Source organism: Manis pentadactyla, chromosome 4 (genome assembly GCF_030020395.1).
Source record: "Manis pentadactyla isolate mManPen7 chromosome 4, mManPen7.hap1, whole genome shotgun sequence".
Taxonomy (NCBI): domain Eukaryota; kingdom Metazoa; phylum Chordata; class Mammalia; order Pholidota; family Manidae; genus Manis; species Manis pentadactyla.
In genome coordinates this window covers 184467438-184494425 of record NC_080022.1, presented here as the reverse complement: position 1 = coordinate 184494425, position 26988 = coordinate 184467438, and the positions used below count along the sequence as shown (strand labels likewise).

General features: G+C 39.4%; 1 protein-coding gene across 1 annotated transcript in view; it reads left to right on the top strand.

The window, feature by feature from the left end:
• Window positions 1-1605: 1605 nt before the first annotated feature.
• GRB2 (growth factor receptor bound protein 2) overlaps window positions 1606-26988 on the top strand; it is a 75129-nt gene continuing 49746 nt past the window's right edge. Inside the window, exons 1-2 of the mRNA XM_036900046.2 lie at window positions 1606-1808; window positions 8748-8961. Of these exons, the coding sequence (XP_036755941.1) occupies window positions 8884-8961 (78 nt within the window). The 5' untranslated portion in view covers window positions 1606-1808; window positions 8748-8883. The remainder of the gene's footprint in view (window positions 1809-8747; window positions 8962-26988) is intronic.

Below are 26988 nucleotides of genomic sequence, written 5' to 3'. Positions count from 1 at the left end.
AATAAGGGATTTAGAACAAGACAGTCCCAGGTTCAAATCTTGGGTCTGCTATACTTGGGTTTCTGTGAGTTACTCTAAACCTCAGTTTCTGAGTCTATAAAATGGAGGATATTATCCACCCTGTAGAAACACTGACTTTAGTACACATCTGGTGGTAAATAGATAGTCCTTGTTATTTTCACCTCCTATCAGACATCTCTGCTCAAAAACCTTCTGAGGTTGCACATCATTTGACAATGAAACCCAAGTCAAATATCTTGGCTTGTCTCTCATTACTGCTCCCTCTAAATCCTAAACTGTGGCCAATCTGAAATATCAGCTGATGCAGTCACTCTTTCCTCCCTGCTTTCACGTTGCAGTTCAATCACGAAGTCCTCCCTGCTTACCTGAGTACCGAGTAGCTGATTCCCTCCTCTGCAATCCTATACATAGTTCAGTGGCACTTGCGGCCCACTGTTTTGGCTTACAGACTATTCAGCTCTCTCCCTTTTAGATCACAAAATGTGGAAAGCAGAGACTTCTGTTGGATTCCTCTAGTACCCTGCATAGCGCCTTGCATGCAGATGATGGTCAATAAATATTTGAAAGAACAATTTATTTTCCTTATTTCACTGAGCTTGTTTTCTCTACAGAATTAGATGTTTGTTTATTCTCATCTCAACGCTATTTTGTTAGCATCCAGAGCGCACATTACCGTTAGATGAATTCTGTTATCTCCTTCAATTGAGAAGAACTTTGGGACCGAAAAATAGGAATTACTTCTCCAAGCCTCACCTTCTGCCAGTGCCCGGCGCTCACTTGCCTCCCTAAGCGAATGGAACTGCTAAGCATTGCGCAGAACACGATTTACGCCTGCGTTCCTTTGTCCTTGCGTGCTTTTGCCCTTCGCCTGGAATGCCCTTGCTGGGCTGCTCTGCCTGGCGAACTCCTACTGGTCCTCCAAGACTCAGCTCAGGCATCACCGCATCACCTTCGCAGCTCTGGAAGGCTTGTCTGAAATGGGCAGAGTAGCGACCTCTGCCTCCCCATCCTTTTAGTTTCCTCAGCATTCCCCAAATAATTCTAATCGTACTTAGAGCAATATTTGTTTTCTTTTCTTCACCTCCTCTAGATCGTGAATTACAGGAAGGCAGGATTCTCTTCTTCGTTGCACCCTCTATACCTAGCACAGTGCTTAGCATATTTTAGGCACTTGATTCAGTCAACGAGCGAACAAATTTTGTTAATTCATCTAACACTGCAGACTTTGTTTGGACCGGATTCTCAAATATTTCAAAACCTGGTTCTCTATTTGGAGTGTTTCATGCTGGTGGGATCTCCGCCCCCAACGGCCAGGGCTTGGAAGGGGAATGGGAGTGATTAGGTGTGGATAGGATTGCTTCTTCGGGGCTGAGTTGTAATTTGTCCGCTCTAGCACCGAGAGGGTTACAGAGACCGGGGGCGGAGCCATGCCGGTGCCACCTGCTGCGGGGCAGTCAGCGCACGCGCCCCGGCAACCAGGCGCGCTCTACCTGTGGGTACCCGGCCGAAGGGGAGCGCCTGCGCTCTAGGCCTTTTCCGCTGGGGGAAGTCTCGTGGGGGCAGACCGGGGCGGGGCCATACGGAGAAGTTCTCGCGGGACGCCGACGAAGAGCGGAAGCGAGGCGGCTGTACTGTTTCGGTGACCGGGCGGCGGCGGCGGCGACGAAGACTGTGTTGGTGTCGGCAGCCGGAATAGGCGCTGCCTTCAGGAAGCAGCAGCGGGGTCGGCACCGCTCGCAGTGCTGCGAAGGGGCGGGCCGGGCGCAGAGCGGAGCCGCTGCGCCACGGTGAGTACGGCCGTCGGCGACGGCGGTGCTCTAGTGCGTCTTCGTCCCCGCTCCGCAGCGGGAGGCGGCCGGGGTACCGGGCCCAGCTTGCTGAGGGACGCCGAGCCTGGGGCTCAGAGCGGCAAGGCCTGGGGCGGGGAGCGGAACCCCTGGGGCTCCGGGCTCCACGTTTCCCCTTTTGGGGCGCTTCCTTCCTGGGGACCGTCCTTCCCCGGCCTTTGGCTGGGGCAGAGCGCGGACTCCGGGGCAAGGGGCCGGGGGTTCCTAATTAAATTTCATGTCTTCTTCACGATGGTTTCCCAGAGGGGCCCGAAAGAAGCCCGAGAGCACAACGTACTCACTCTGTGAGTCAGTCTGACTTGGCCCGGGAGGCGGGGGATTCGCAGCTGGTTGCCGAGGTGGGGATTGATGCTCCTTCGACTCAGCGATCACCACGTCACCATCTCTTGGCGTTTGGGGGTCCAGAAGAGGGAATTTTGGGAGGGAACCGCTGGACCCTATTAATACCTTGAGTTGGAAGGTTTGCTTTCGGAGGCCGTGGAGATCCCTTTACTAATACCGCTTTTTTTTTTTTTCCCAACTGCTCTCTGAAAATTATTTGTGAAGAAAAATGAGCAGCAATTGGTTGGAATGCTCTTAGGAAAGCTTTCAGTGAGAGAGGTGAGAGAAGCAGTGGTATTTTTTATTTACAACGCTGTTCATGTATATGATTGTAAGCCGTTTGAGTTAACAGCTTGTTCAGGGAGTTATTCTAGGCTGGCTTCAGATGCTGTGAAAGTAGTTTGCAGAGGAGCTGAAGTGCACTCGAGGTCTAGCTTTTATTACTGTTGACTCAGAAAAGAGTCTGAAAGACGCACGAGAGAAATCAGCATTAGTCTCACCGGCTTTCGTGTCCTTCTTCCACTTAGTATTTCTCCAGTCGTTGCCTTTTTCTGCCTACTATCCATTCCACTGCGGACGCTAAATGCTTGTGTAATGCAAGTCATTTGCCCCCTCCCCCTCTTTTTTTTCTAATCTACTTCCCCTTCCTCCTTATTGTCTCCTCTCTGGCATAATTTTTCAAAGTTTGTGCTGTTTGCCGCAATTTGTTTTCTCCCCCATTTTAAGTCTCCGTTTCTTCCTCCCGGGAAGATACCCTCTTTCCTGCTTTATCCTTTACTTGTAAGCGTCCAGTTGTGTTCCTTCAGTCAGCCAGAAGAGTTGCCAGAGAGCCATGCGAGACTTAAGTTCTCCCCCTGGGAACTGGGAGGCTCAAAGGATTGAATTCATCCGTAAGTAATCAATACTGCCCCTTAGGTCACAAGTGTAGCGTGCTAGTGTTATTTGTGTTTTAGCTGTTTTCCTCACTTCAAGATCATGCTTTGTGCCTGCTTACGCTCTTCTTATGTTTCCTTTATATTACTAAGGAAGTTTGGGGAAATTTGGGGCTTGTATGACTACTTTTTGGCTTTTGGTGTGGGGCAGTTTATGTAGAACCAACCATAGACCTATATTAAAATAGAATCAAGATAACGAATAGAATTTATTTAGACCACTGGTGAATTGAAGCTTGCTCATTAGAATAGTACTAATTTATTCTTTACCAGACTTTTAAAAATCAGGCATCTTTTCCTGCATCTGTTAAAATCAGCTGCCTTTGTTTTTGTTTTGTATTTTGGACAGGAAGAAATGCTTTATTCTGTTGCCTCTTGCCATGTTGAGAATTTTCTGAGTCCCGAAATTTTTAAAAAGGTAATTCTTGTAATCCGCTTGCTTTGATGCTAAAAGCAAGCATTTACATGCTTGAAGCAGTTTACTTCCTCATCAAGTGTATTCAGATTTGAGGGATTACTAGGTTTTAAATACAACTAGTTTGATGATACTGAAGATTTTTCTCAGTAATTCCTGTTATGTTGTGCTGTAGCAGTTCTGATTGTTACTGAGAGCAGAAGAGTGATAATTTTTGAGGAAATGAAGTAACAGAAAACCACCATGCTGTCTTGAGAGAAATTAATAGTTGCTTAATTCAGAAGAACTTTCTGGCATTACTGAATGGCCATTGAGAGTCTTTGGTTTTATTTGTCGAAGTTGGCTTTTTCACAGTTGTACCAAGTCACTATGCATTTTCATTTTATGCAGAGACATTTTAATGCACTGTCTGGAATGCAATGCTTAAAATCTGCTGAAGGCACTCTTATAGTACAGCAGTGGTTCTTAAAATTTGGCATGCATAAGAATTAATTGTAAATATTACTTACAATTAGATTCTGGACCTAAGGCCACTCACTACCTTGCAGAACTCCAGAAGGTACCCCACAGTGCATCAGTCTTTGAGTGGGGTGATTTTGATGCAGCTGGTCCAAGGACCAAAACTGTTGTTACAGATAGCAGCCATAAAATAATGAGACTGGAGTGTGGCTTTAAATTACTGGAGTTAATTACACTTCAGGTATATATAGATTAAATATTTAAGAACTATTAGAATAGTGATGCGAGACATGATTAATTTTTATATGTGTGCATATTTGAGCATTGTTAGGATTGTGATGTGGAGCAATTTAATTTTTAAGTTTATAGTTAATAGGAATGTTAATTTCCCTGCCAGAAAGTTCTTCTGAGTCTGTATGTAGATAGAAGCTCTAGCCTTACTGTGAACCAGCACTTGAAGAGACTGATGATGCTAATCACACCTCTTAGCACTTTATGCTAGAGACTGCTAAGGGGCTTTTCAGGTCTATTTCTTCTTTTATAAGGTAGATGATGTTACTCCCATTTTTCCAGCTGAGGCATACTTGGGATTTGAGAATATAAAATTATTTCTCCAGTGTCATCCACCCAATTAGTAAGTGGTAAAGTGATAATTGAATCCAGGTCTAACTCCAGAGCTTCAGTAATATTTGGGGTTTTTTTTCTAGCTACAAAAGTTTTTCCAACTACTAATACATGCTTAAAATAAAAACAGTGAAAATAAAGTTGTATATGGTGCAGTAAGTAAAAATATTCTGTAATCTCCCTCTTAGAGATAACTGTATCATTAACCTTTTGAACTTTTGCTTTAGCATAACCTGATATATATTATTTGGCTATACAGAAATGGGAAAACTATAATTTTTCTGTAGTTTAACTTGATAATATATCTTGGTACATATATAGAAAGATATTTCATAGATGTGCTCATGGATGTTGATCATTTTGCACATGGTTATTTGTCACTATGTCAGAGAAGTAAATCTAGGGAGTGGAATTGCTTGTTCAAGGGTATGTATTTTTAAATTGTCAATGGATTCTACAAAATTACTCCCCAAAATGATTGAACTAATTATTCCCTGCTAGAGTGTGGGCTCTGATGCTTTTGTTATAATCCAGTACCAAGCACATTGTCAAAATATAGTAGCTGCCCCAAACGTTGAATGAACGAACATTGGATAAGAGTCTGAGAGCCCCTTTACCCAGAGTGTTGCAGAGACTTAATGTTATCAATCTTTAAAAATTTTTGTCAGTTACTAAATCTCATTGTTTTAATTTGTAATTTTTAGCCATGAAGTTGAACATCTTAAGTTGAGAACATTTTAACTTATTTTGAGTGATTTAATGTTGAGCTCTGTCCAAAGCACTTCATGTATGTTATGTATGTGAAATTGTCCCCATTTTATAGATGAGAAAACGGGCTTATTTAAAAGGTTTGGCCAAAATTATAGCTGGTAAGCATGAAGGTTTTACTTGAATGCTTTTAGAAACCCTGCAGACTAAGCACTAAGCTATACTGGCCCAGTGTTTCGTATTTAAGAAGATAATTCAATGGAAGAAAGAAAATAAAATCCAGTGAATACGTTTAGGAGACTGCATTTTAGCATACGAAATGCATATTGCTTGAAGTGAACCTCTCAGGCTGCACTGGCCTTCTTTAAATTTGCTGTGTGATGGGCTGCACAGGCGTGTGTGGTAACAGTTTAGACATAGTCTCCTTAGGCTTCAGAGTGTGCTCCCAACCCATTTTCTTGAAAAATGAACAGCAACATCTGTTCTGTTAAAAATCATTATACATTGTGTCCACTTTCAGTTTTCTTCCTCTTTGTAATTAGTGTTGTGTATGTGATAGAATTTTTTTGTCTGTAATAAAACACCCTTTTGAATTCATTTATCCTGTGTGTGCCTTTCTGTGGATAGACTACTAAGCTGATTTCTTCAGACTTTTTTCCGTGAGATGCTAATTTCTATTTGTCACAGCCACAGAAGTATTATTATGCTAGGTGTTAATTTCTATCAAATACATCACACAAAGCAATAGTTGATTGAAATATGATTTTCAAGAGTATTAGTCTGTTTAAGCTTTCTCTGGGAAACCTGTAGTAGATAAGTAAAGGCAGGAAAACATGTTGAGAATGGTCTTGGTTTTTCTGTTAGGACTGTTTGGTTACTCTGCAGTTGTCTGAAATCCTGAATGATCTAGACGTTTATGCTGTTACTCCACAGTACTTTGACGGTATGCTTTGGGGTGTGATTTCTGTTTTTTAAAATGAAACTTTTTTTTAGATCTGATCAGTTATTCTTCAGTTTCCCATCATTGATACATAGTTCCAGTAATCAGACCTGGATACCAATTAAATGGTCAGGTTGGGGTATGGAAAATTTTGATAGGCATATAGCAGAGATTTTAAAGCATTTGTAACAAATTAAAAATAGGCAAACATATTGGAGAGTAGTCAAAAAAGGAAGAGCAGTTATTAATGTTGGGAAAAATTGAAGGATTATACTAGAAAGGAAGGTTGGTTGTAATACATTATTTAAGTCATTAGTGAACAATATTTCATAATGTAATGCTACTGCTTAAACCAGAATATGTGATACTACTGGGGTGGGGCAAGTGGAACCTGCAGGGGTGGAATAGCTAGGTCCTTGTCTTTCAGATAAAGATGATGGTTGGAATAAATTAAACAGCAGTTGAGGCATATCATTTAGAAATGTAAAGAGAAAGCAAAAAATGGAATTGAGGGTGATTGCTTGTGGGTGTTGGGGTAGGGAACTGCTTTTTCATAAGCCTTTTTTTTTTTTTTTTTTTTGCAGCATCTAATGTCTTAGGAATGTTCTTTGCCTCATGCTTTGCTATCTTGAATGTTAGTGTCACTCTCTTTTTTTTTTTTTTTTTGGTACTATTAATCTACAATTACATGAAGAACATTATGTTTACTAGGCTCCCCCCTTCACCAAGTCCCCCCCCACATACCCCTTCACAGTCACTCATAAGCCTTTTAATATGCTGACTTTTAAAGTTCCATGCGTGCATTGTTTGATTTAAAAAAATAGAATATGAGTAGAGTGTTGAAGGACACACACACAAAAAAAAATACTGAGACTAATCTTTGTATAATTTTATATTTGGTAGAACTCTTAATCTTTACTTTCCCCTCTTAGAGTCAGCAGCACATAAGCTATCCCAGGTATGTACTGAGAGAATAAACATTGTTTAGGTTTATTAGTTTACCTGTTGTAGAATATTTGGCTTTCAGAATTTGAAGGACTTTGTATTATCAGGTGATTTCTTTCCTCCTGGGCAATACTCGCTTCCCTCTAATCTTCCATCTTCCTAGCTGGCCTACTGTTTAGGTTTAGCTGTGCTTGGTTAGTGTCCCAGTTGTTAACTTTAGAATAGAAAAAGAACAATTTCTCGTGCCCCTTAAATGAGTTCTCTGCTGGAGTAATATCCAAGGAAGATGTCACTATAAATACCCTGTCCCCATTCTGTCAGTGTAAGCATTGTTTTCTGCTTTTATTCAGCCTGTAAGAAAACTGACTGATCAGAGTAGTGGGGCTTTATTTTTCTTTCAGTACACAGAGGTTTTGGTTGTGTCCCAGATTCATGGCTGCAGACTCTTTACTGCAGCAGTGATTGTACTACCCACTGTCCATTGTCTAGTATGTTACCGAAGGAACGATTATTACAGAATATTTACCTGCAGAGTGCAATTTGGTTCAGTTTCGTGCTCCTCTGGCTCTGAGAAAAGCAGTTGTTCTCAGGGTAACTGGGTCAGAGACTTGTTTTGACTTTCTGGCACCCTCTCCCTGCACGTTTCCTAGGCGAGATTATCTGGCAGCTCAGATTCTGAAAAAGATTCCTTCACGTGTAGATTAGGACTTAACCTCCGCTCCTTTGGCTAGTTAGAAAGAATGCAGAGCTAATTCTGGAATAATGAGCTTTGGACATCTATTTCAAGGGCTCTTGGGGAACCCAAAGTCTTGTGGGTCTTCAGAGGGGAGGGAGCCTTATGCAAGAGCAGGTTTCCACAAGCAAAATGCTTTGAACTGGGTCTCTTTTCTCTGGTTACCGGAGCCTGTGAATCGCAGTTGGGAAGTGGCAGGAGAGTGCCTGTGCTCAGGTAGCAAATTAAATTTAAAAAAGTAGTTCCTAGGTTCACCTTCTCCCACTTTCCTAGGAGCAGACCAAGGTTTAGTTTCTGAGAACATGAAAGCAGCTAAGGACCAAGTCCTGCATTTGCTTGCTTTGACTGTGAATTTGGGTCCCAACATTTTCAGAAATGAGAAAGGTTGGCAGGGAGATAGGCCTATTTAACTGAGAAAAGTAGGGTGCCATCCCCAGGATGAAGCCTTTCCTCCAATGGGCTACCTTTGCTACCGGGAGAAGATAGAGCAAGGGATTAGGGAGGAAAGGCGGAGACTGAGTGGGGCTCCAGCCGGTTCCTGCACACCCCACACAACCAGCGGGAAGGAAGAGGAAGTGTGTTCTGGAATAGCTCAAGCAGCTGCCGCCATTGGCCGGCAGGCCTGTCAGTTGCCTGGGGGCTGAAGCTGAGAAGAGGAAGAAAGATCTTGCCTGGAAGGGAGGGAGGAGGGCTGAGCCAGGCCGAACCAGGGGGCGTGGGGGCTGGGACTGCAGGCCAATTGGCAGGGCGGGGCTGCCTTCGATTCCGGCCCCTTCGCTCAGTCATCCCTCTTCTGATTCAGGGTGGCATTGTGTGTCCCGGAGTGCAGGAGCGAGTTCCAGAGGAGAGGCGAGCCTGAGCCCAGAGCGCTGGGTTGCTTCAGCAGGGAAGCCTCCCTTCCCCCTGCTTTAGGCTGCTGACACTGAGCAGCGCTCAGAATGGAAGCCATCGCCAAATATGACTTCAAAGCTACTGCAGACGACGAGCTGAGCTTCAAGAGGGGGGACATCCTCAAGGTAAGTGTTGATGCCAAGCAAATGCTGAGATGGCCTCTCCTTGTACTCACCTACCTTCTTCTGCTGATAACACACAAAGAAGCCTTGCTCATCCTTGTTTCATTGCCCACTTCACCACTTACCACCGTGTATGATTTGGATAGCTGAGATGGTTGCAGAGTAGAATATTAAATATGACTTGAGAGGGTTGGTTTGTTTTGGTGTCGTGTGTGGACTTTAACTGCCTTTGTATGAATGCCTAGAGTATTTGTTTTCTTGTTGATTGGTAACTGAAGAAAAGTCAAAGCAATGTGATTGTAGTAAGGAAGTGTAGGAGTAGATTGAGTTATAGAGTTTTATAAAACACTAGAGGATTTTTTTAAAAGACCTGAACTTGAAGTATTTATGTAAAATTACTCAGTCTTATTTTACATAGTCAAAGATTTTTTTGCGTTATGAAATGTGATCCTAGTTGATTAGAAATTAATTTCCCCCAGTTTAGAGAGGTAGTTGGAAGTATATGCAAAAAATCATTAAAGAATCTGTTTAATTCTTTGTGCGAAAACTAAGGGATTTCACCTTGCTCTTGTGCAAGTCAGATTTATGTTTTCCTAAAAAAAACTTGAGAAATAATTACCCTATAGTAAACTCTAATTGCACAAAAGAAACCTGCTGACAATTTTAAAATAAGTTGCTTTACAGTTTGCAGCTCACTTTGAGCTCCACTATCTACATAAGAATTCACTTTCCACCTGGCACATGTTAATTATGTTGTTTACCCAATTGACTGGAGCAGCTTGCCCTTTTGGATATGTAATTTATTTTTGCTAAGGGTGGGTGTTACCAAGTAGAGAGTCAACTCTAAATGAGGAAAAACTGAAATTTGTTTGCATATTCACTGTCTCAAGTTTTAACCTCTTTTTTCCCCCTCTGAGCTTTAGTCTGATTTGTTGGAATTTGCTGTCCCTGTATTTACTACCCCTGAATGAAATTATTAGTTTTACAGAGAGGAAGAAAGCGGAAATGTGGAAATACTGTCCTTTATAAAAGGACTAGTGGTTCTTTTTGTTTTTGTTTAAGTTATGCAGGCCTATGGATAGTTACTATTTTGCTCTCATTGCCCAAGGCATAGAATTCTACTCCAAAGTTATCTTCTCGGTAGTTTCTTGGTATTCGAAATGTAGGTTGTACTTCATCAAAGGTGGTATTGAAGAATCCTGTAAGGAGAGAGAAGGACCCCTGTGTGTGTGTGTTCTTTCCAACGCTGTTTTTGTGACACCAGGCTTTTCGAGGGTATTCTCAAAGTCAGCATAAATTGTCAGAAAGCAGACAGAACCAGCTTAGGTGTTGCAGTGACATGTATGTTGTTTCTGTTTTCTCAGCTAGAAATCAGACCAAACATAACTTAGACTACTAAATTACTCTGCATCATGTTTATACAGAGGTAATTTGGTGATTACTGTTTCAGCAGATAGCATTGTGGCCTATATGAAAACCCTTTGGGGCCAGAGTTTTTCTTGTTTTTAATACAGGCTTATATTTCTCCACTACGCTTTACCCTAAAAACGAACCTGGAAGCCTGGTAGTTCATATTTTTTGCTAAGTTTACCCCATTGCATATTTAGCACTAATGCAACAGATTTTTTAAAAACTAGGAAATTGAGGGCTGTTTTTAAGATTATTTTTAGATAAGAACTTTCCCTGTTTACTATCACTGAAGTCTGTCCTAGACCATGAACATTTCGTAAGTTCTCCAGTTTAAGTTGATAAATTCTTGAACAAGTATAAAACTCTTCTCTCCTGTCCTGTAATTAAGAAGAAATACTGTTTAATATTCCCCCAGAAATTTTTATGGTGGGAGAGTGAATCAGTTCTCACATTTACTTTCAGATTTTCTTTGAGGAGGGACAAAAATACATATATTTTGTTCTTTCCAGTTTGATAGATAACTGGTATATGAAGTCATAATATCGTTATTGCTTTTGAATGGTGACTGTTAGCTGTTTATTAGTCATCTTGTGGCTTTACTCCAAAAAAAAAGTGACAATACAGTAGTTGCCCTTTGTCTCATAATTCAGTGAAAAAGCTGAGTGAAGAGGAGGGACGCTGCTTTGTTTTAAGAGTGTTACTTGAAAAGCAGTGTTTTCTTCATCTGGTTATTCATAGAGTAATTGACTTCATTTGAGTCGCTTTGATTTGATAACCCTTTAGGATGTTAATTGTGAGCCAAACATATTTAGAAGTGGCTGGACCAGTGGTATTGATGCCGGGGTTCTTGTTTGCGGAGCCGAAGAATGAGCTTCACAAACAGTCAAGGTAGGAGACCAAGGTACAGGCTTTTATTTAGAGATCCAGTGAAAGGACAGAGCTCCTGGCTCACGCCAGGAGGGGACAAGAGAGTCCGAGTCCGTAGTGGTGCGTTGTCTAGGGGGTTTTATAGGCAGCTGAGGATTTTTCGAGAACATAAAAAAACTTAGGGGTGTAGACTTGTTAAGTGGTCTCTGAATATTTAGAATTAACTTAACACAAGCAACTTCCTCTGATGATTTCTCCCTGAGATACCAGCATCTTGGTCTGGGGGCACAGGAAACAAGGCCAACTGCTCAGCCCCCAAGGTGGGTCCAAGGTATTGTTTTGCTAAAGAGTAAGTTAAGAATTTCTAACGTCTTAACTTCTTGGGTATTTAATGCAATCTTATCTTTAAGGTGGAATCCTTCCTGCCTTTTACCCTGTTGTTTATGCCTGGGCTTACTTGCTAAATTAGTTGCCCAGTTTGCAAAAGCACTTCATTAGATCTGAAGGAGAAAGACAGCACATAGGCCTGGGCCTTTTAGTATGCTAAAGAGAACCTTACATATGATTATAAATGGTTAGCGTAATAAAACATGTGCTACTCTTCTTCATCTGGGGAACATTAACTAATTTTACTGAAGAATGATTCTAGAGCTCAATGTTTAACATAGAGTTTTAGCAGGGGGGGTTCCCTGCATGTAGTTACATTGCTCTGGCTGCAAATATCCTGCCCTGCCCCCTCCGAAGGCCCTCACCCTATTCTGACTACATTTATGGTCCCTGTCTCAGTATTGACCAGTTTAACTTGACTGAAATGGGGATAGATTTGCCCTCTCTTGATGGGGGTGTGTGTGCATATGGGTAGTGAATACATTTTATTTGAAGATGATGAAATAGAAAGGGGCTTAGCCCTCTGCCCCTGACTAGAGTTCAGAAGGAATTACATCCTCACTATCTTGGAGTTTCTGGTTACCTTTTGGTTAATGTTGACTCCTGTCCTCCAGCAGACTACTTCCTTATTTTCTTTTTACATGTTGACTTGTACTGCCCTGAAAAAAGAGAGAAAGTAAAAACACTTTAGTGGAAGCCTAAAATAGAACTGAATGCTTTGATATATCTGCCTTTGTTACTTTCCCTATTATAAAAGCTTGTGTTTTTCTTGGGGCGGGAAGGAGAGGGGAGGGCACTGGGGCATAGAAATGGAAGGAATTGCTCTTCTATTGTAGGTTTCAGGCCTTGCATGGCTGAAACGAACCTAAATTTCCCCACTGTTGTAGGGCAGGCTTGTAGGGGTTCTCCACAAGCACAGCCTCTGAATACTCGGCACCAGGGCACATAAAACATCTGAGCTTTCCTAAAAGTTGCATCTGCCATTTAGAGGCTTCTGTACACGTACTTCAAACAGTGTGGCGTAGGAATTAAGAGACCATTTTGAGCTCTCAAAGCTGTGCTCAGTCCATTCTCGGGCGGATTCTTGTTTTCTGTTGAGGCAGACCTTTTGCTCTAGAAGAGAATGAGCAGTGGATCGATTACTTTGGTGTCTCCTACTGTGTCTGGCACTAACTGCCTCTACAAGTTTCTTAAACTGCTTTAGAAATAGGGTTTGGGCTCACTCTTGGATCATTGAAGTGTACTTCTATCTTGGGACTGGTGACTATTTCATGTTACATTTATCGACCATTCCTTCAACCACATCAAGGATAAGTTGCTTTGAGAGTTGGGGAGGAAAATATAAGATGTACGTTCTCCCTTCAGGAATTCTAAATAAGAGATGTGAGATTAATATGTTAATATAAATATTATGTAAATAAAAATAACATGAATAGATAATATGTGAATATAAAATATGAGGATTTTTAGAACAGGAAAAGCCCTTTTAAAAATCTCTTAATTTAGACTTCTATTATTTTTCAGATGAGGAACTGGTGGCCCATAGAGGTTAAATGATTTAAGATCACAACTACTAGTACTCAGCAGTGAACTAGTATTTGGTGGAATGCTAAAGCTGTGTTACTGTGACTGCCAGAGGAGTTTAGAAAGGGGAGAGATTTGCATGAGCTCAAGTCAGAAAAAGCTATCGTGGAGGTGTGGCATGAACTGGACTTTATGAGATGCATAGGACAGGGCCAGGTGAGGAAGGGGGTGGGTGGGCTGTGCTTGTATTTAAGACAGGAATGCCAAAATAAGGGGATAGTCTGTGACCGAGTGGAAAATAAGATAGGATAGAATAAGAAAAACCCAGTAAAAATTTGATCTTGTTCTTAAGCCTCTGAAGGTTTTTAGTGTTCTGTATGTATAGTGGATGGACTGCAAGGAGGCAAGCCTGGAGTCCCAGCCTGGAAGACAAAGTTGCCAGGCTGTGAGACAAGTGCCTGCATTGGTATTGGAGATGAGGAATGAAGGATGGGGATAGTTTTGAGAGATGCTGAAAGCAAAAATAATGGGATTTCTGCCTGTCAGCTAGAGGCCTTGGAATGTCTCCTGTGTCACCGAGAAAAGAATGCCCTGCAAGTATATTTCTGAGAGCCAGAAATCTGAACTAGGATTCAGTTGCTTACGGTTTTCACAACAGCTGTAAGTTCTGCATTTTGCTTTGGGGGGTCTCATTTCAGGTGTTGTGTTTTATTTTTTTCTTCACTATTTTAAAGTCCTAGTATGAGTACACTTTGTAGATCTTGCCTGTTGATAAGAATTCTTATAAATCTTGTTGACTAAACCCAAAATACTGCACTTAATCTGTAGGAATAAGGACAGTTAGTTTGATTTCTATCAGAGCAAATAATTTGTTTGCCTTCATTATACTCATTTTTCCCCTGATCACCTGAATGGATAGTTTCTTTTTTTTTTTTAAGGTGTTTTGTTTTACACTTTATTTTGTTTCAACCCTCCCTTTATTTATTATTATTATTATTTTATTTTGGTATCATTAATCTAAAATTACATGAGGAACATTATGTTTACTAGACTCCCCCCAACACCAAGTCTCCCCCACATACTCCATTACAGTCACTGTCCATCAGTCTAGTGAGATGCTGTAGAATCACTACTTGTCTTCTCTGTGTTGTACAACCCTCCCTGTGCACCCCCATTATGTCTGGTAATAGTAATGCCCCCCCCCTTTTTCCCTTTATCACTCCCTTCCCACCCATCATCCCCAGTCCCTTTCCCTTTGGGTTCTGTGAATCTGTTGCTGTTTTGTTCCTTCAGGTTTTTTCTTTGTTCTTGTACTCCACAGATGAGTGAAATCATTTGATACTTGTGTTTTTCTGCCTGACTTATTTCACTGAGCATAATACCCTCTAGCTCCATCCATGTTGTTGCAAATGGTAGGATTTGTTTTCTGGCTGAATAATATTCCATTGTGTATATGTACCACATCTTCTTTATCTGAATGGACAATTTCTAAACAGGTGCTGAGAATGAGCTTTCAGTTCCTATGCAGGACTCCTTTGGCGCAACTGGCTGAAGACCAGTCATCGGAGAAAGAAATGAGAGGAAACACAATTCTTGGGGTCTTCCAGTTTCACCTTTGTAAGCCATTGTAGTTGAAGTCATCATTGAATAGCTACTATTTACTATCTGTCGCAAAGTTATACATTGCTTCTAATGGGGGCTTCGATAGCCCCATATCATGTGTACAGAAATGGGCTCAGAAGTCACGTAACTTGCTCAGGTTCATGCATCCAGTAAATGGCAGAGCTGGGGTTTGATCTTAGGTCTGACTGCAGTGCTTCCTCCATGATACATGAATGCACTCTTAACTGTCAGGTATGAGTAAACCAGAAGTAAAAGATATCAACAGTCCTGCTTTGCTCACCTGCCAGGCATGAACAGCCAGCCATCGCTGAGGTTTAACCTGTTTTCAAATCTTTAGTGCTTCTGCTAAGTGACTTATAGGACTTCCTGTCTGAAGTAAGATGACTTAAAAAGTGAGAGAAATGGGAAAAAATTTTCCCTGTCAGTGTACCAAAAATGATAGATTGACACCACCATCTGTTGGCCATGGTGTGGAGAAATGGGTACTGTGGCCTCCTGCCCATGGAGGTGAATGGTAGCTTAGTGATGTGAAAGTGACCCAGCAGTTCCACTTTTAAGAATTTGTTCTAAGAAAATTCTCAAACAGGTTTTAAGAAATATAGACATAAGGATGTTTATTTCAGTGAATCTGTATGGCACTTAGAAAAGAAATTTCTACAATTAAATTATGAAATGATTATCTGTATAATGTATTTCAGAGATATTAAAATGTAAAGGGGGTCATCTTTGAATTAATCATATTAGCAAAAACAAAAAACCTAAGTAGCCCATTGGTAGGGGGCTTCAGAGCAAATGTAAAGTGGAATATTGTGAAGGTGTCAATGTTGATGTAAATCTGTTATCAACACAGAATAATGTCTGTACTTGCCCAGAGAATTAAATGGATCCTCTTTTAAAAAGTGCTGATGTAGCTAATACATGAGTGCTTAGTATGTCCTGCACTAAGCTAAGGATTTTACTTGCATTCCCTTTTAATCTTCACAATAATCCCAATAAAGACATGCTATTATCCCCATTTTGCTGATCAGGAACCCTGTGCTTAGCTTAAGTAACTTAGGGTGAAAAACCAAGTTGATTAGTTAGGATTCAGATCCAGATAGGTGTGAACTCAGACTCCATGTTCTTAACCACTTTCCTGTAGGGCCTTTTTGTACCCAAATGAGGTCAAACTAGAGAAAGAGCACTAGTTAAGGAAATTTGCTATTTATTTCTTTTTTCTTATTGAATACATAAATTTCTTTCTAAAAGTAAGAAGCATTAAGGGGCTAGATTTCAGGTGATTTTTACTCCTTTTTTGTATTATTATAATTTAAATTTACCAGTTCTATTAAAACTGAAATTATATTCAAATAGAGTTGTTAATATTTTGCATCTATTTTACCTTGATGAATATTCCGGAAATAAAGTGCTTTGTCAGGGGTTGATTGGTTTGTTCTTTAATGGCTCAGGTTTAACCTGTTTTCAGATCTTTAGGCTAAAGTTCACTGTGGCTATGCTCAGTGTCATAAAACGTAGAGACCTTTTGAGAAGTGACTCAAAATAACTTTTTTGGGGAAGCTCTTGGTCCTTTTGGCAAATACTCCCTCAGCTTCACCTCCTTGTGGATGTGGAATGAGAGACCTCTAGCACTGTGTAAACAACACGCATGCCAGCACTTGGGCTGGGCCCACCTTGGAATCCTAGATCTGCTACTGACCTGTTTGGTGCTGGGATCTTGGGCAGTTTGCTTGGAGCTTTGGTTCTCCGGTCTGTAAAATGAGAATAGCACCTACCTTCCTAGAGCCGCAGTGAGGATTAAAAGAACAATATATTACTTGCTTAAAGCGGTGGCCAGCATTAAGTAGATAATGCTAGCTGCCATCAGTTTTATTATTATTCAGGTGCACAACTATGGTAAGAGGATGTCATTCTAACACCAGGCTCAGGTAACTATTAAGTCACTTGGCTCTACCTATAAAACTGGACAAGTCCTTGTCCTGATATTACCTCAAACTCAGAACTGTTCACACTTTGTCCGGAGCTCTGCTGAAAAGCACACTGTTGATGGAGGATTGTGTGACATACTAGCAGTTTCTCCATTCTTAGAAGTCTGGTCTCTCTCAGAATTAAACCTGAAAGCAGAGAAACCTACACATCTGCCGGGCCTCTCTCCCGTGGACCATCTGCAGCTGAAAGGAGCTTTGGGACTATGCTGTTGGCTAACATTGAGAGAGATGTTAGAAGCAACAGCCTGGGGGAAATCTCACTGTTGTGTTTTACGGCATGCATATTAAGGAGTCTTTTATTATCTGTAAGTGTCCTGGTGAGGACCTGTGGGAGGACATTCTCTCTGGTCTCAATACCAAAAATAGCTGCATTTTCCCCCAAACAACTTTTTATTTTTATTTTTTTATTACGGTATCATTGATAAACAATCTTATGAAGGTTTCACATGAGCAACATTGTGGTTACTACATTGACTCATATAATCAAGTCCCCTCCACACCCCATGCAGTCACTGTCCATCAGCGTAGTAAGATGCTATAGAATCACTACTTGACTTCTCTCTGCTATACTGCCTTCCCGGTGCCCCCCTCCATTATGTGTGTTAATCATAATGCCCCTTAATCCCGTTCTCCATCCCTCCCCACCCCCTTCCCTTTAGTAACTGCTAGTCCTTGGAGTCTGTGAGTCTGCTGCTGTTTTGTTCCTTCAGTTTTGCTTTGTTGTTATACTCCACAAATGAGTGAAATCATTTGGTACTTGTCTTTCTCTGCTTGGCTTATTTCACTGAGCATAATACTCTTTAGCTCCATCCATGTTGTTGCAAATGGTAGGATTTGTTTTCTTCTTACAGCTGAATGATATTCCATTGTGTTTATGTACTACCTCTTCTTTATCCATTCATCTACTGATGGACTTTTAGGTTGCTTCCTTATCTTGGCTCTTGTAAATAGTGCTGCAATAAACATAGGGGTGCATATGTCTTTTTGAATCTGGGATCTTGTTTTCTTCGGGTAAATTCCTAGGAGTGGAGTTCCTGGGTCAGTGGTATTTCTAATTTTAGTTTTTTGAGGAACCTCCATATTGCTTTCCACATTGGCTGAACTAATTTACATTCCCACCAACAATGTTAGGAGGGTTCCTCTTTCTCCACATCCTCGCCAGCATTTGTTGTTCCTTGTCTTTTGGGTGCCAAACAACTTTTTAAAATCCTAAGGATACTATAAATATAATGCTTTAATATGTTTTTCTTTACCTTGTGGGAAAGCTTAGAGCCTACTTAAGTCCTATTTCTAGCAGTTCTTACATTTTCTAATATTTTTATCAAAGCAGGTACTAATTAACAGTAAAATATTGAAAGTTTCTCCTCACCTTAACAATGGCTTTGTTAACTAATTTATTTAACCTTTAGTTTAATACTGGTTTTTAAAAGAATATTGGTTAAAGCAAAAGAGCAAAAGCTTTTTGTAACATTTTGCTTTTGGAAAATACAAAACACATCAGTTCGGTCATAAAGAGAGGAAATGCATTTTGGGCTTTGAACCTGCGGACTCCACAGAGAACAAGAAAGGAGTATGTGTTTCTAGTGAGGATATTGATTGTTGCTTGTCATCTTTGTGTCGTTATTTCATAGCTCCTTATTTTCATAGGTAAGTATGTGTGGATTGAAATGGATTACTAGGGGAAAGGGAGTATATTTACAGTATTTTATTAGTAATATTTCCACTTTAGCATTTAAAAATAATATATATTAATAGGGAAAAAAAGATAGGAAACTCAAAATTCTGCATTGCATACTCCCCCTTCCAGTATTTTTTTACTGTTTCAGGTATCTTTTAGGCTTTATCATTATACACACATTTTTATAATGCTGTAATTGTAGTGGACTTAAAATACAATGTATGTCACCATTTTCTCATATTAATTTTACTAATTATTTTTAATGGCTTAGTATTTTTAAATATTTTTAAGTTAATGATCTATAATTGACTTAACTATTTCCCTGTTGCTGGCTATTTAGCTTGTTCCTGTTAACAATTTAGTTCATAATCTGAAAGGAGGCTTTTGATATATATGTTGCTCTACTGCCCAAAAGGGCTGAATAGATGGCCTACTTGAAATCACGTTAAATGAGAATAGCCCAAATCCGTAGCCAGAAAACATAATAATAGCACAGCTTATGTTTACTTTATTCTCTAATTTTCTTTAATCATAGGACATTATTTTACAGTTTAAACAGTGTTTTATAGAACTATGGAACCAGATTTGTGAAATGATTAAACTTCTTTACTCAGCATCTAAGGTACTGGACAAGAGCACATAATTTTTTCAAGACACATTCCTTCTGATGATTAATTTGCTTTAATAGCTGTGTCAGGTTAAGTAGAAATTTTGATAGCTGAGAAATGGTGTGTGTTCATAGATGAAGTTTTAATTCAGTCTTTTTCTTTGGCTAAATGAATTCCTTCTGGAGGGAGATGATCCATCCTAACTCATGGTTTGAAAAAGATGGGAAAATAGACATACCAGGGTTTGTTTAGTTGATGCTGCAAATGTTCAACTTTAGAACCAGGAGGCTCTTTTGAGAGCTTTTGAGAAAAAGGTAGTGACTTACTGAAACAGCACTTACATGTATTGCAATACAAAGCAAAAAGAAAACTGTCATGTTGGTAATGGTTTTCTCTGGATGGTGGGATTATGGTGAACTTTTAACTATATTGCACACATTTCTAAAATGGATGCTTTTACAAGCATATGTTAGTTTCGTAATCAGAAAAGCAATAAAATAAACACTGCAGTAGTTTTCCAGATGTCAGTTTACAAGTCAACAAACACTTTAAGGCCTATTTTGCTTTTTTACAAGGAAAAAAATCACTGTGCATAGCCTCATGGAGCAAATTGTTTCGTATTGAGACTCTCCTTAGTGCAGGAAGCACAAGCATCCTCCACCTTGTCCAGGGCTATTGCATACATAGACTTTATCTAGAGTATGCGACAGACCATAAACTAGAAATGTGCTCAACCCTTCTGCTTAATAAGCAAACAAATTGGCCCTGAAATTGGTCTTGCTGCCCAGATATCTAATTATATCTAGCTAATCTTTTCCCTGCACCTGATAAGAAAGTTACGTGCTTTCTTACATATTTTACTTTTTTTTTTATTAAAGTATTGTTGATATACAATGTTAGGTTGGTTTCAAATATACAACACAGTGGTTCAGCAGTTACCCACATTATTAAATCTTCACCCCCTCTAGTGTAGTTACTATTTATCAATCACATACTTAACTTTTGATTTAGGTCATTCTCCCAACTGGATTAAAATTTCTGATGCAACCAAATTGTAGTTTTTCAAGCTTAATTGTCCATTTCTCCCTCCTGGTCTTTTATCCATATTTAGCTCTAGTCAAGCCTCATGGTATTACTTATCAACTTCTGTAAAATGTTTGTCTTCCGAAGTAAAATTGAAAGACAACGGTTTGAAGTTATTAGTGGGTTTTAGTTAATCTATTGCGCAGTTAAAAAAAATCAGGTGTTTTCATTATATTATTTTTAAACATTTGTTAAAATTATTTAATAGAAAAGTGTAAAAGAAATGCCATACTCTTGTGATCTGGGCAACTTTTAAAAATTTAATAAATAAACGTTGTATGCACTGTTAGAAAATGCAGAAGGCAAACTCTCTTCCCAGAGAAACTCACCTTTCAGTTCTTTATTTTTTTTTTTTATGGAACCAAGAAAAGTCCTTTATTTGTATATAAATATTTGAATATTTATAATATTTATTCATTCACTCAGCAAATATTTGTTGATCCACCAAATTACTATGTATTAGGGATATATTAGTGAGTCCTATGTATTTTTTTTTTTTTGGTATCATTAATCTACAATTACATGAAGAACATTATGTTTACTAGGCTCCCCCCCTTCACCAAGTCCCCCCCACATACCCCTTCACAGTCACTGTCCATCAGCGTATGCTGTAAAATCACTACTTGTCTTCTCTGTGTTGTAGAGCTCACCCCATACCCCCTCCACATTATACATGCTAATCTTAATGCCCCCTTTCTTTTTCCCCGTCCGTATCCCTCCCTACCCACCCATCCTCCCCAGTCCCTTTCCCTTTGGTAACTGTTAGTCCATTCGTGGGTTCTGTGATTCTGCTGCTGTTTTGTTCCTTCAGTTTTTCTTTGCTCTTATACTCCACATATGAGTGAAATCATTTGGTACTTGTCTTTCTCCACCTGGCTTATTTCACTGAGCATAATACACTCCAGCTCCATCCATGTTGTTGCAAATGGTAGGATTTGTTTTCTTCTTATGGCTGAATAAAATTCCATTGTGTATATGTACCACATCTTCTTTATCCATTCATCTACCGATGGACATTTAGGTTGCTTCCATTTCTTGGCTATTGTAAATAGTGCTGCAATAAACATAGGGGTGCATCTGTCTTTTTCAAACTGGGCTGCTGCATTCTTAGGGTAAATTCCTAGAAGTGGAATTCCTGGGTCAAGTGGTATTTCTATTTTAAGCATTTTGAGGAACCTCCATACTGCTTTCCACAATGGTTGAACTAATTTACATTCCCACCAACAGTGTAGGAGGGTTCCCCTTTCTCCACAACCTCGCCAACATTTGTTGTTGTTTGTCTTTTGGATGGTAGCCATCCTTACTGTTGTGAGGTGATACCTCATTGTGGTGTTTTTTTTTTTTTTTTAATTTTATTTTGGTATCATTAATCTATAATTAAATGAAGGACATTATGTTTACTAGGCTCCCCCTTCAAGTCCCCCCCACATTCCCGTTCACAGTCACTGTCCATCAACATAAGTAAGATGCTGTAAAATTACTACTTGTCTTCTCTGTGTTGCACAGCCCTCCCCGTGCCCCCACACACTATACATGCTAATCGTAATGCCCCCTTTCTTTTTTTTCCACCCTTATCCCTCCCTCCCCACCCGTCCTCCCCAGTCCCTTTCCCTTTGGTAACTATTAGTCCATTCTTGGGTTCTGTGCTTCTGCTGCTGTTTTGTTCCTTCAGTTTTCTTTTGTTCTTATACTCCACATATGAGTGAAATCATTTGGTACTTGTCTTTCTCTGCCTGGCTTATTTCACTGAGCATAATACCCTCTAGCTCCATCCATGTTGTTGCGAATGGTAGGATTTGTTTTTTTCTTATGGCTGAGTAATATTCCATTGTGTATATGTACCACATCTTTATCCATTCATCTACTGATGGACACTTAGGTTGCTTCCATATCTTGGCTATTGTAAATAGTGCTGCGATAAACATAGGGGTGCATCTGTCTTTTTCAAACTGGATGCTGCATTCTTGGGGTAAATTCCTAGATGTGGAATTCCTGGGCCAAATGGTATTTCTATTTTTAGTTTTTTGAGGAACCTCCATACTGCTTTCCACAATGGCTGAACTAATTTATATTCCCACCAGCAGTGTAGGAGGGTTCCCCTTTCTCCACAACCTCGCCAACATTTGTTGTTATGTGTCTTTTAGATGGTAGCCATCCTTACTGGTGTGAGATGATATCTCATTGTGGTTTTAATTTGCATTTCTCTGATGACAAGCGATGTGGAGCATCTTTTCATGTGTCTGTTGGCCATCTGAATTTCTTCTTTAGAGAACTGTCTATTCAACTCCTCTGCCCATTTTTTAATTGGATTATTTGCTTTTTGTTTGTTGAGGTGTGTGAGCTCTTTATATATTTTGGATGTCAACCCTTTATCGGATCTGTCATTTATGAATACATTCTCCCATACTGTAGGGCACCTTTTTGTTCTGTTGATGGTGTCCTTTGCTGTACAGAAGCTTTTCAGCTTGATATAGTCCCACCTGTTCATTTTTGCTTTTGTTTCCCTTGCCTGGGGAGATACGTTCATGAAGAAGTCACTCATATTTATGTCCAAGAGATTTTTGCCTATGTTTTTTTCTAAGAGTTTTATGGTTTCATGACTTATATTCAGATCTTTGATCCATTTCGAATTTACTTTTGTGTATGGGATTAGACAGTGATCCAGTTTCATTCTCTTACGTGTAGCTGTCCAGTTTTGCCAGCACCACCTGTTGAAGAGACTGTCATTTCCCCATTGTATGTCCATGGCCCCTTTATCGAATATTAGTTGACCATATATGTTTGGGTTAATGTCTGGACTCTATTCTGTTCCACTGGTCTGTGACTCTGTTCTTGTGCCAGTACCAAATTGTCTTGATTACTGTAGCTCTGTAGTAGATCTTGAAGTTGGGGAGAGAGATCCCCCCACTTTATTCTTCCTTCTCAGGATTGCTTTGGCTATTCGGGGTCTATGGTGGTTCCATATGAATTTTTGAACTATTTGTTCCAGTTCATTGAAGAATGCTGTTGGTGTTTTGATAGGGATTGCATCGAATCTGTATATTGCTTTGGGCAGGATGGCCATTTTGACAATATTAATTCTTCCTAGCCAGGAGCATGGGATGAGTTTCCATTTGTTAGTGTCCTCTTTAATTTCTCTTAAGAGTGTCTTGTAGTTTTCAGGGTATAGGTCTTTCACTTCCTTGGTTAGGTTTATTCCTAGGTATTTTATTCTTTTTGATGCTATTGTGAATGGAATTGTTTTCCTATTAGTTCATTGTTAGTGTATAGGAAAGCCACAGATTTTCTGTGTTAATTTTGTATCCTGCAACTTTGCTGAATTCAGATATTAGTTCTGGTAGTTTTGGAGTGGAGTCTTTAGGGTTTTTTATGTACAATATCACCTTTCAGTTTTTCTGTAATCTTTTAGAAAGAAAAAACCCAGTAATTTAAAGAATACAGCTATAGTTATTTTTATTGTACTTTATGGATACAGTGAAAAACAGTGAAGCTGTATTCAAATTTTTAATAATGAAAGTAAACAGGTACTTTATCTTTGGAGGGAAGAATGGGGTTTCTGTTTCTGTACTATATGTCTTAGAAAACAGCAGTAGCTCAAAAAATGTCTATGGCAGATTGTTAGCAAAGATCATGTTGATTAAGACTTTCTCAAAATCATGCGTTAAATCTGAGTTGGAGTAGATCTTAAATCTGAAATTGGTGTGAATTTTCTCAAAAGTTGTGCTAATAATATTGTTCACATCAGGTATCCAAATGAATTTGTGATAAATGGCCTCACTTAGTGCTAGAAGTAAAAACTAGCAGCCCTATGTCTCCTTCCTTGAGATTTAATTACATTACTGATTTCCTAAATTTAGGTTACTGATGTAGAAAGAACCAATACTTTTTAAGTTTTCATTAACTTGAAAAGTCATACTTTGTGTTCAGAAGCCCTGAGCTGCCCACCTTTGAGCACCCAACATAACTATGCCCACTGAACAGCTGTTGCCCTTAAAGACTGTAGAAGTGATTTTCAAATTCAGCTATTTGTTTGTTGGTCATATATATTAAAGCCCAAGATTTCTGTGTGTTCTTCCCCTCGCTCCACTCCTTCCCTGTTAGATTTAAAGGCCCCACCAAAAGGGCATGCTTCTCATGTACATAGTCTCCAATAACCTAATGAAAAATTATTCTTGTATTACGTGCTTTGGGGTTTGGGTTTTATTAACAAAATAATAGAACCTCAGTTTGAAATGAATTATAATACATTTTCCCTATTAATATAGGTATTTACAGCTATAAATTTCTAAACTGCTTTAGCTGTGTCCTTTAAATTTGGGTATATAGTTGTTTCTGTTTTCATTCATCTCAAAGTATTTTCTAATTTTCCTTATTTTTTCTTTGACCCATGCTGATTGCGTAGTGTGAATTTCCCAGAATTCCTTCTGTTGGTGATTTCTGTTTTAATTCCATTGGGTTTATAGAACATACTTTGAGTGATAACAGTCCTAAATTTTTGAGGCTTATACATTGCCTGGCATGCATTCTGTCCTAGAGAATGTTCCACCATACTTGAAATACTGTTTATTCTGCCACTGTTGGGTGGTGCGTCTGTTAGATCTGTTGGTTAATAATTTTTTCCTTGAGTATGTCATGGTAGTTGTAGAATCTTGATGATTTCTTAAGACTGCTTATCCAGTATCTTGGTGAATCACAGCAAGAAATTACTGAGTATCTCCTAGGTGAAGGGCACTGTGCTTAGTGCAAAGGTTTCAGGATGCACACAGTATTTAATCACTGTTTTAAGAGCAATGCTAGAGGTATGCACTGGATGTTCTGAAAGAAGCAGATTTAGTAAGACATAAGTATTAAGGTTTTCTGAGATAACTTAGAAAATGCTCATAACTCCTTTGTCCATCCAGACATGCCTGACTTATGGCATGTTTCTGATTTACGTTTCTAACATTAGCAAAATTTACTGTCAACTCTGATGAGTTGTTGGAATTGTCCTAGAATATTTAAACTTGGAAGGTTAATTGCCTCTCAGTGTATCAGACAGTTACAAAAGTAGACACGAGCCATATTAATAACAGCGTGGCACATGCAAGAGCTTCAAAATAATGATGACTTTTTCGTTTTAACATTTTGTAAAAGACTAGATAACTTGCTTCAAACTCAAAAACTTCATGCTCCCCACCCTCCCCCTTAAGGAAATCTTTTATGGAAATAGGTTTCTACTACAGATTTATATCTAGAAAATAGTAGAATAGCACTTTTAAGTGGGGCTACTTAAATTACAACTTTGCATGTATTGAAAATAGCATGAACTTAACACCAACGTTTTAGTAACTTTAGAAACAAGAAGGTTAAGACTTTTATTTTCTCCATCACTGGAATATGAATTATAACAGATTTGTGTATAATCCAGAGTGGTATACACCCGAAACTAGCTCCAGGTGTTCTAGTTTAAAAAGTCAGTGGTCAAAAAAGTGGGAAATGGAATACCTTTTCATGAAGCTTTGGAAAGAAAATTGCTCAAGTAAATAAGCAGCTCTGCTCTTCATAGACCTGAAAGCATTTACTCAGTTAATACATACTGTTCATCAAATACAAGTATGGGAGCCCCAAATTTTAGTGTTCTGTTCACAGGAAGGGCTGAACAATGTATTAGTGCCACTTGTGCTCTCAGCTGGGGTCCCCTCAACAGGATCTTCTCATTAAAAGTCAAACAGTTACAGCATTGTTCCTTAACATAGTTTTTTTTTTTTTAAGTAACTTTATTTTAGAATGTCTTTAGATTTACCCAAAAAAATTTTCAGATTATGCAGAGTCCTATATATCTCATACCCAATTTCCCCCATTATTAACATTAATATAGGACATTTGTTACAATTACTGAACCTATATTGATACCTTATTGTTAACTAAAATCATACTTTATTCAAATATTCTTAGTTTTAGTTTTTCTAATGTCCCTTTTTCTGTTCCAGGATGCCACATTATTTAGTCATGTCTCCTTTAGGTTTGCCTTGGATGTGACAGCTAAACATAAATTTAAATACACACACACACACATACCTACACACACACACACATACATACATTCTTTAAGGTTAATATTTGTTCTTTTGATTTTTTTGGTAGTCCTTACAGTGAGAAATTGTTTCCTGAAAGTTATAGATTGATGATTCTGTGGAAGATGTTATTTCTGATGGATGACATTTTTTGGTTGGACTATAAAGTATTTGGCTTCCATATGCCTGATACTTACTACACTGTTCAGTATGGTGGCCACTAGCCATATATGGCTGTTTAAATTTACATTAATTTAAATTAAATTAACAAATTTCTTCACTTTGCATTGACCATGTTTCAGGATCTCAGTACCTACATGTGGCTAGTGACTACTATATTGGACAGTGCGATTAGAGGATATGTCATTGCAGAAAGGTTTTTGGACAGCCCTGCTGTAGAATCTCACACCCAGATCACAGTTTTTGTATTCAATGTATATTGGGCTTTACTTTGAAATGCCGGAAATCATATCTTCCCTTCTGGTTGCAAAGCATTGGTGGGTTACCCTGGACTTCAGAGATGAGGCCCTCAGGCAGAATTGTGGTGCATGGGAAAGTAGAATGTGCCGCTGCGGACTTGGAGTAGAATTGGTGGGATTTTCTCTCACTCAGGAGCTCTTCCTTGTCTGCACTACTTCCTTTCCTTGGGAACCTTCCATTTCACAAACCCCTTTCTTCACATTGCCATACCTTTTCCACTGCCAGCCTGTGCAGAGGCAGACAGTGGGAATTAGTGTCTTTACTAGTGAAGGTGGAAGGACCAGAGGAGTGCTGGGTGGCCTGTAAGATGCTGAGTCTAGAGCTGCCTCTCT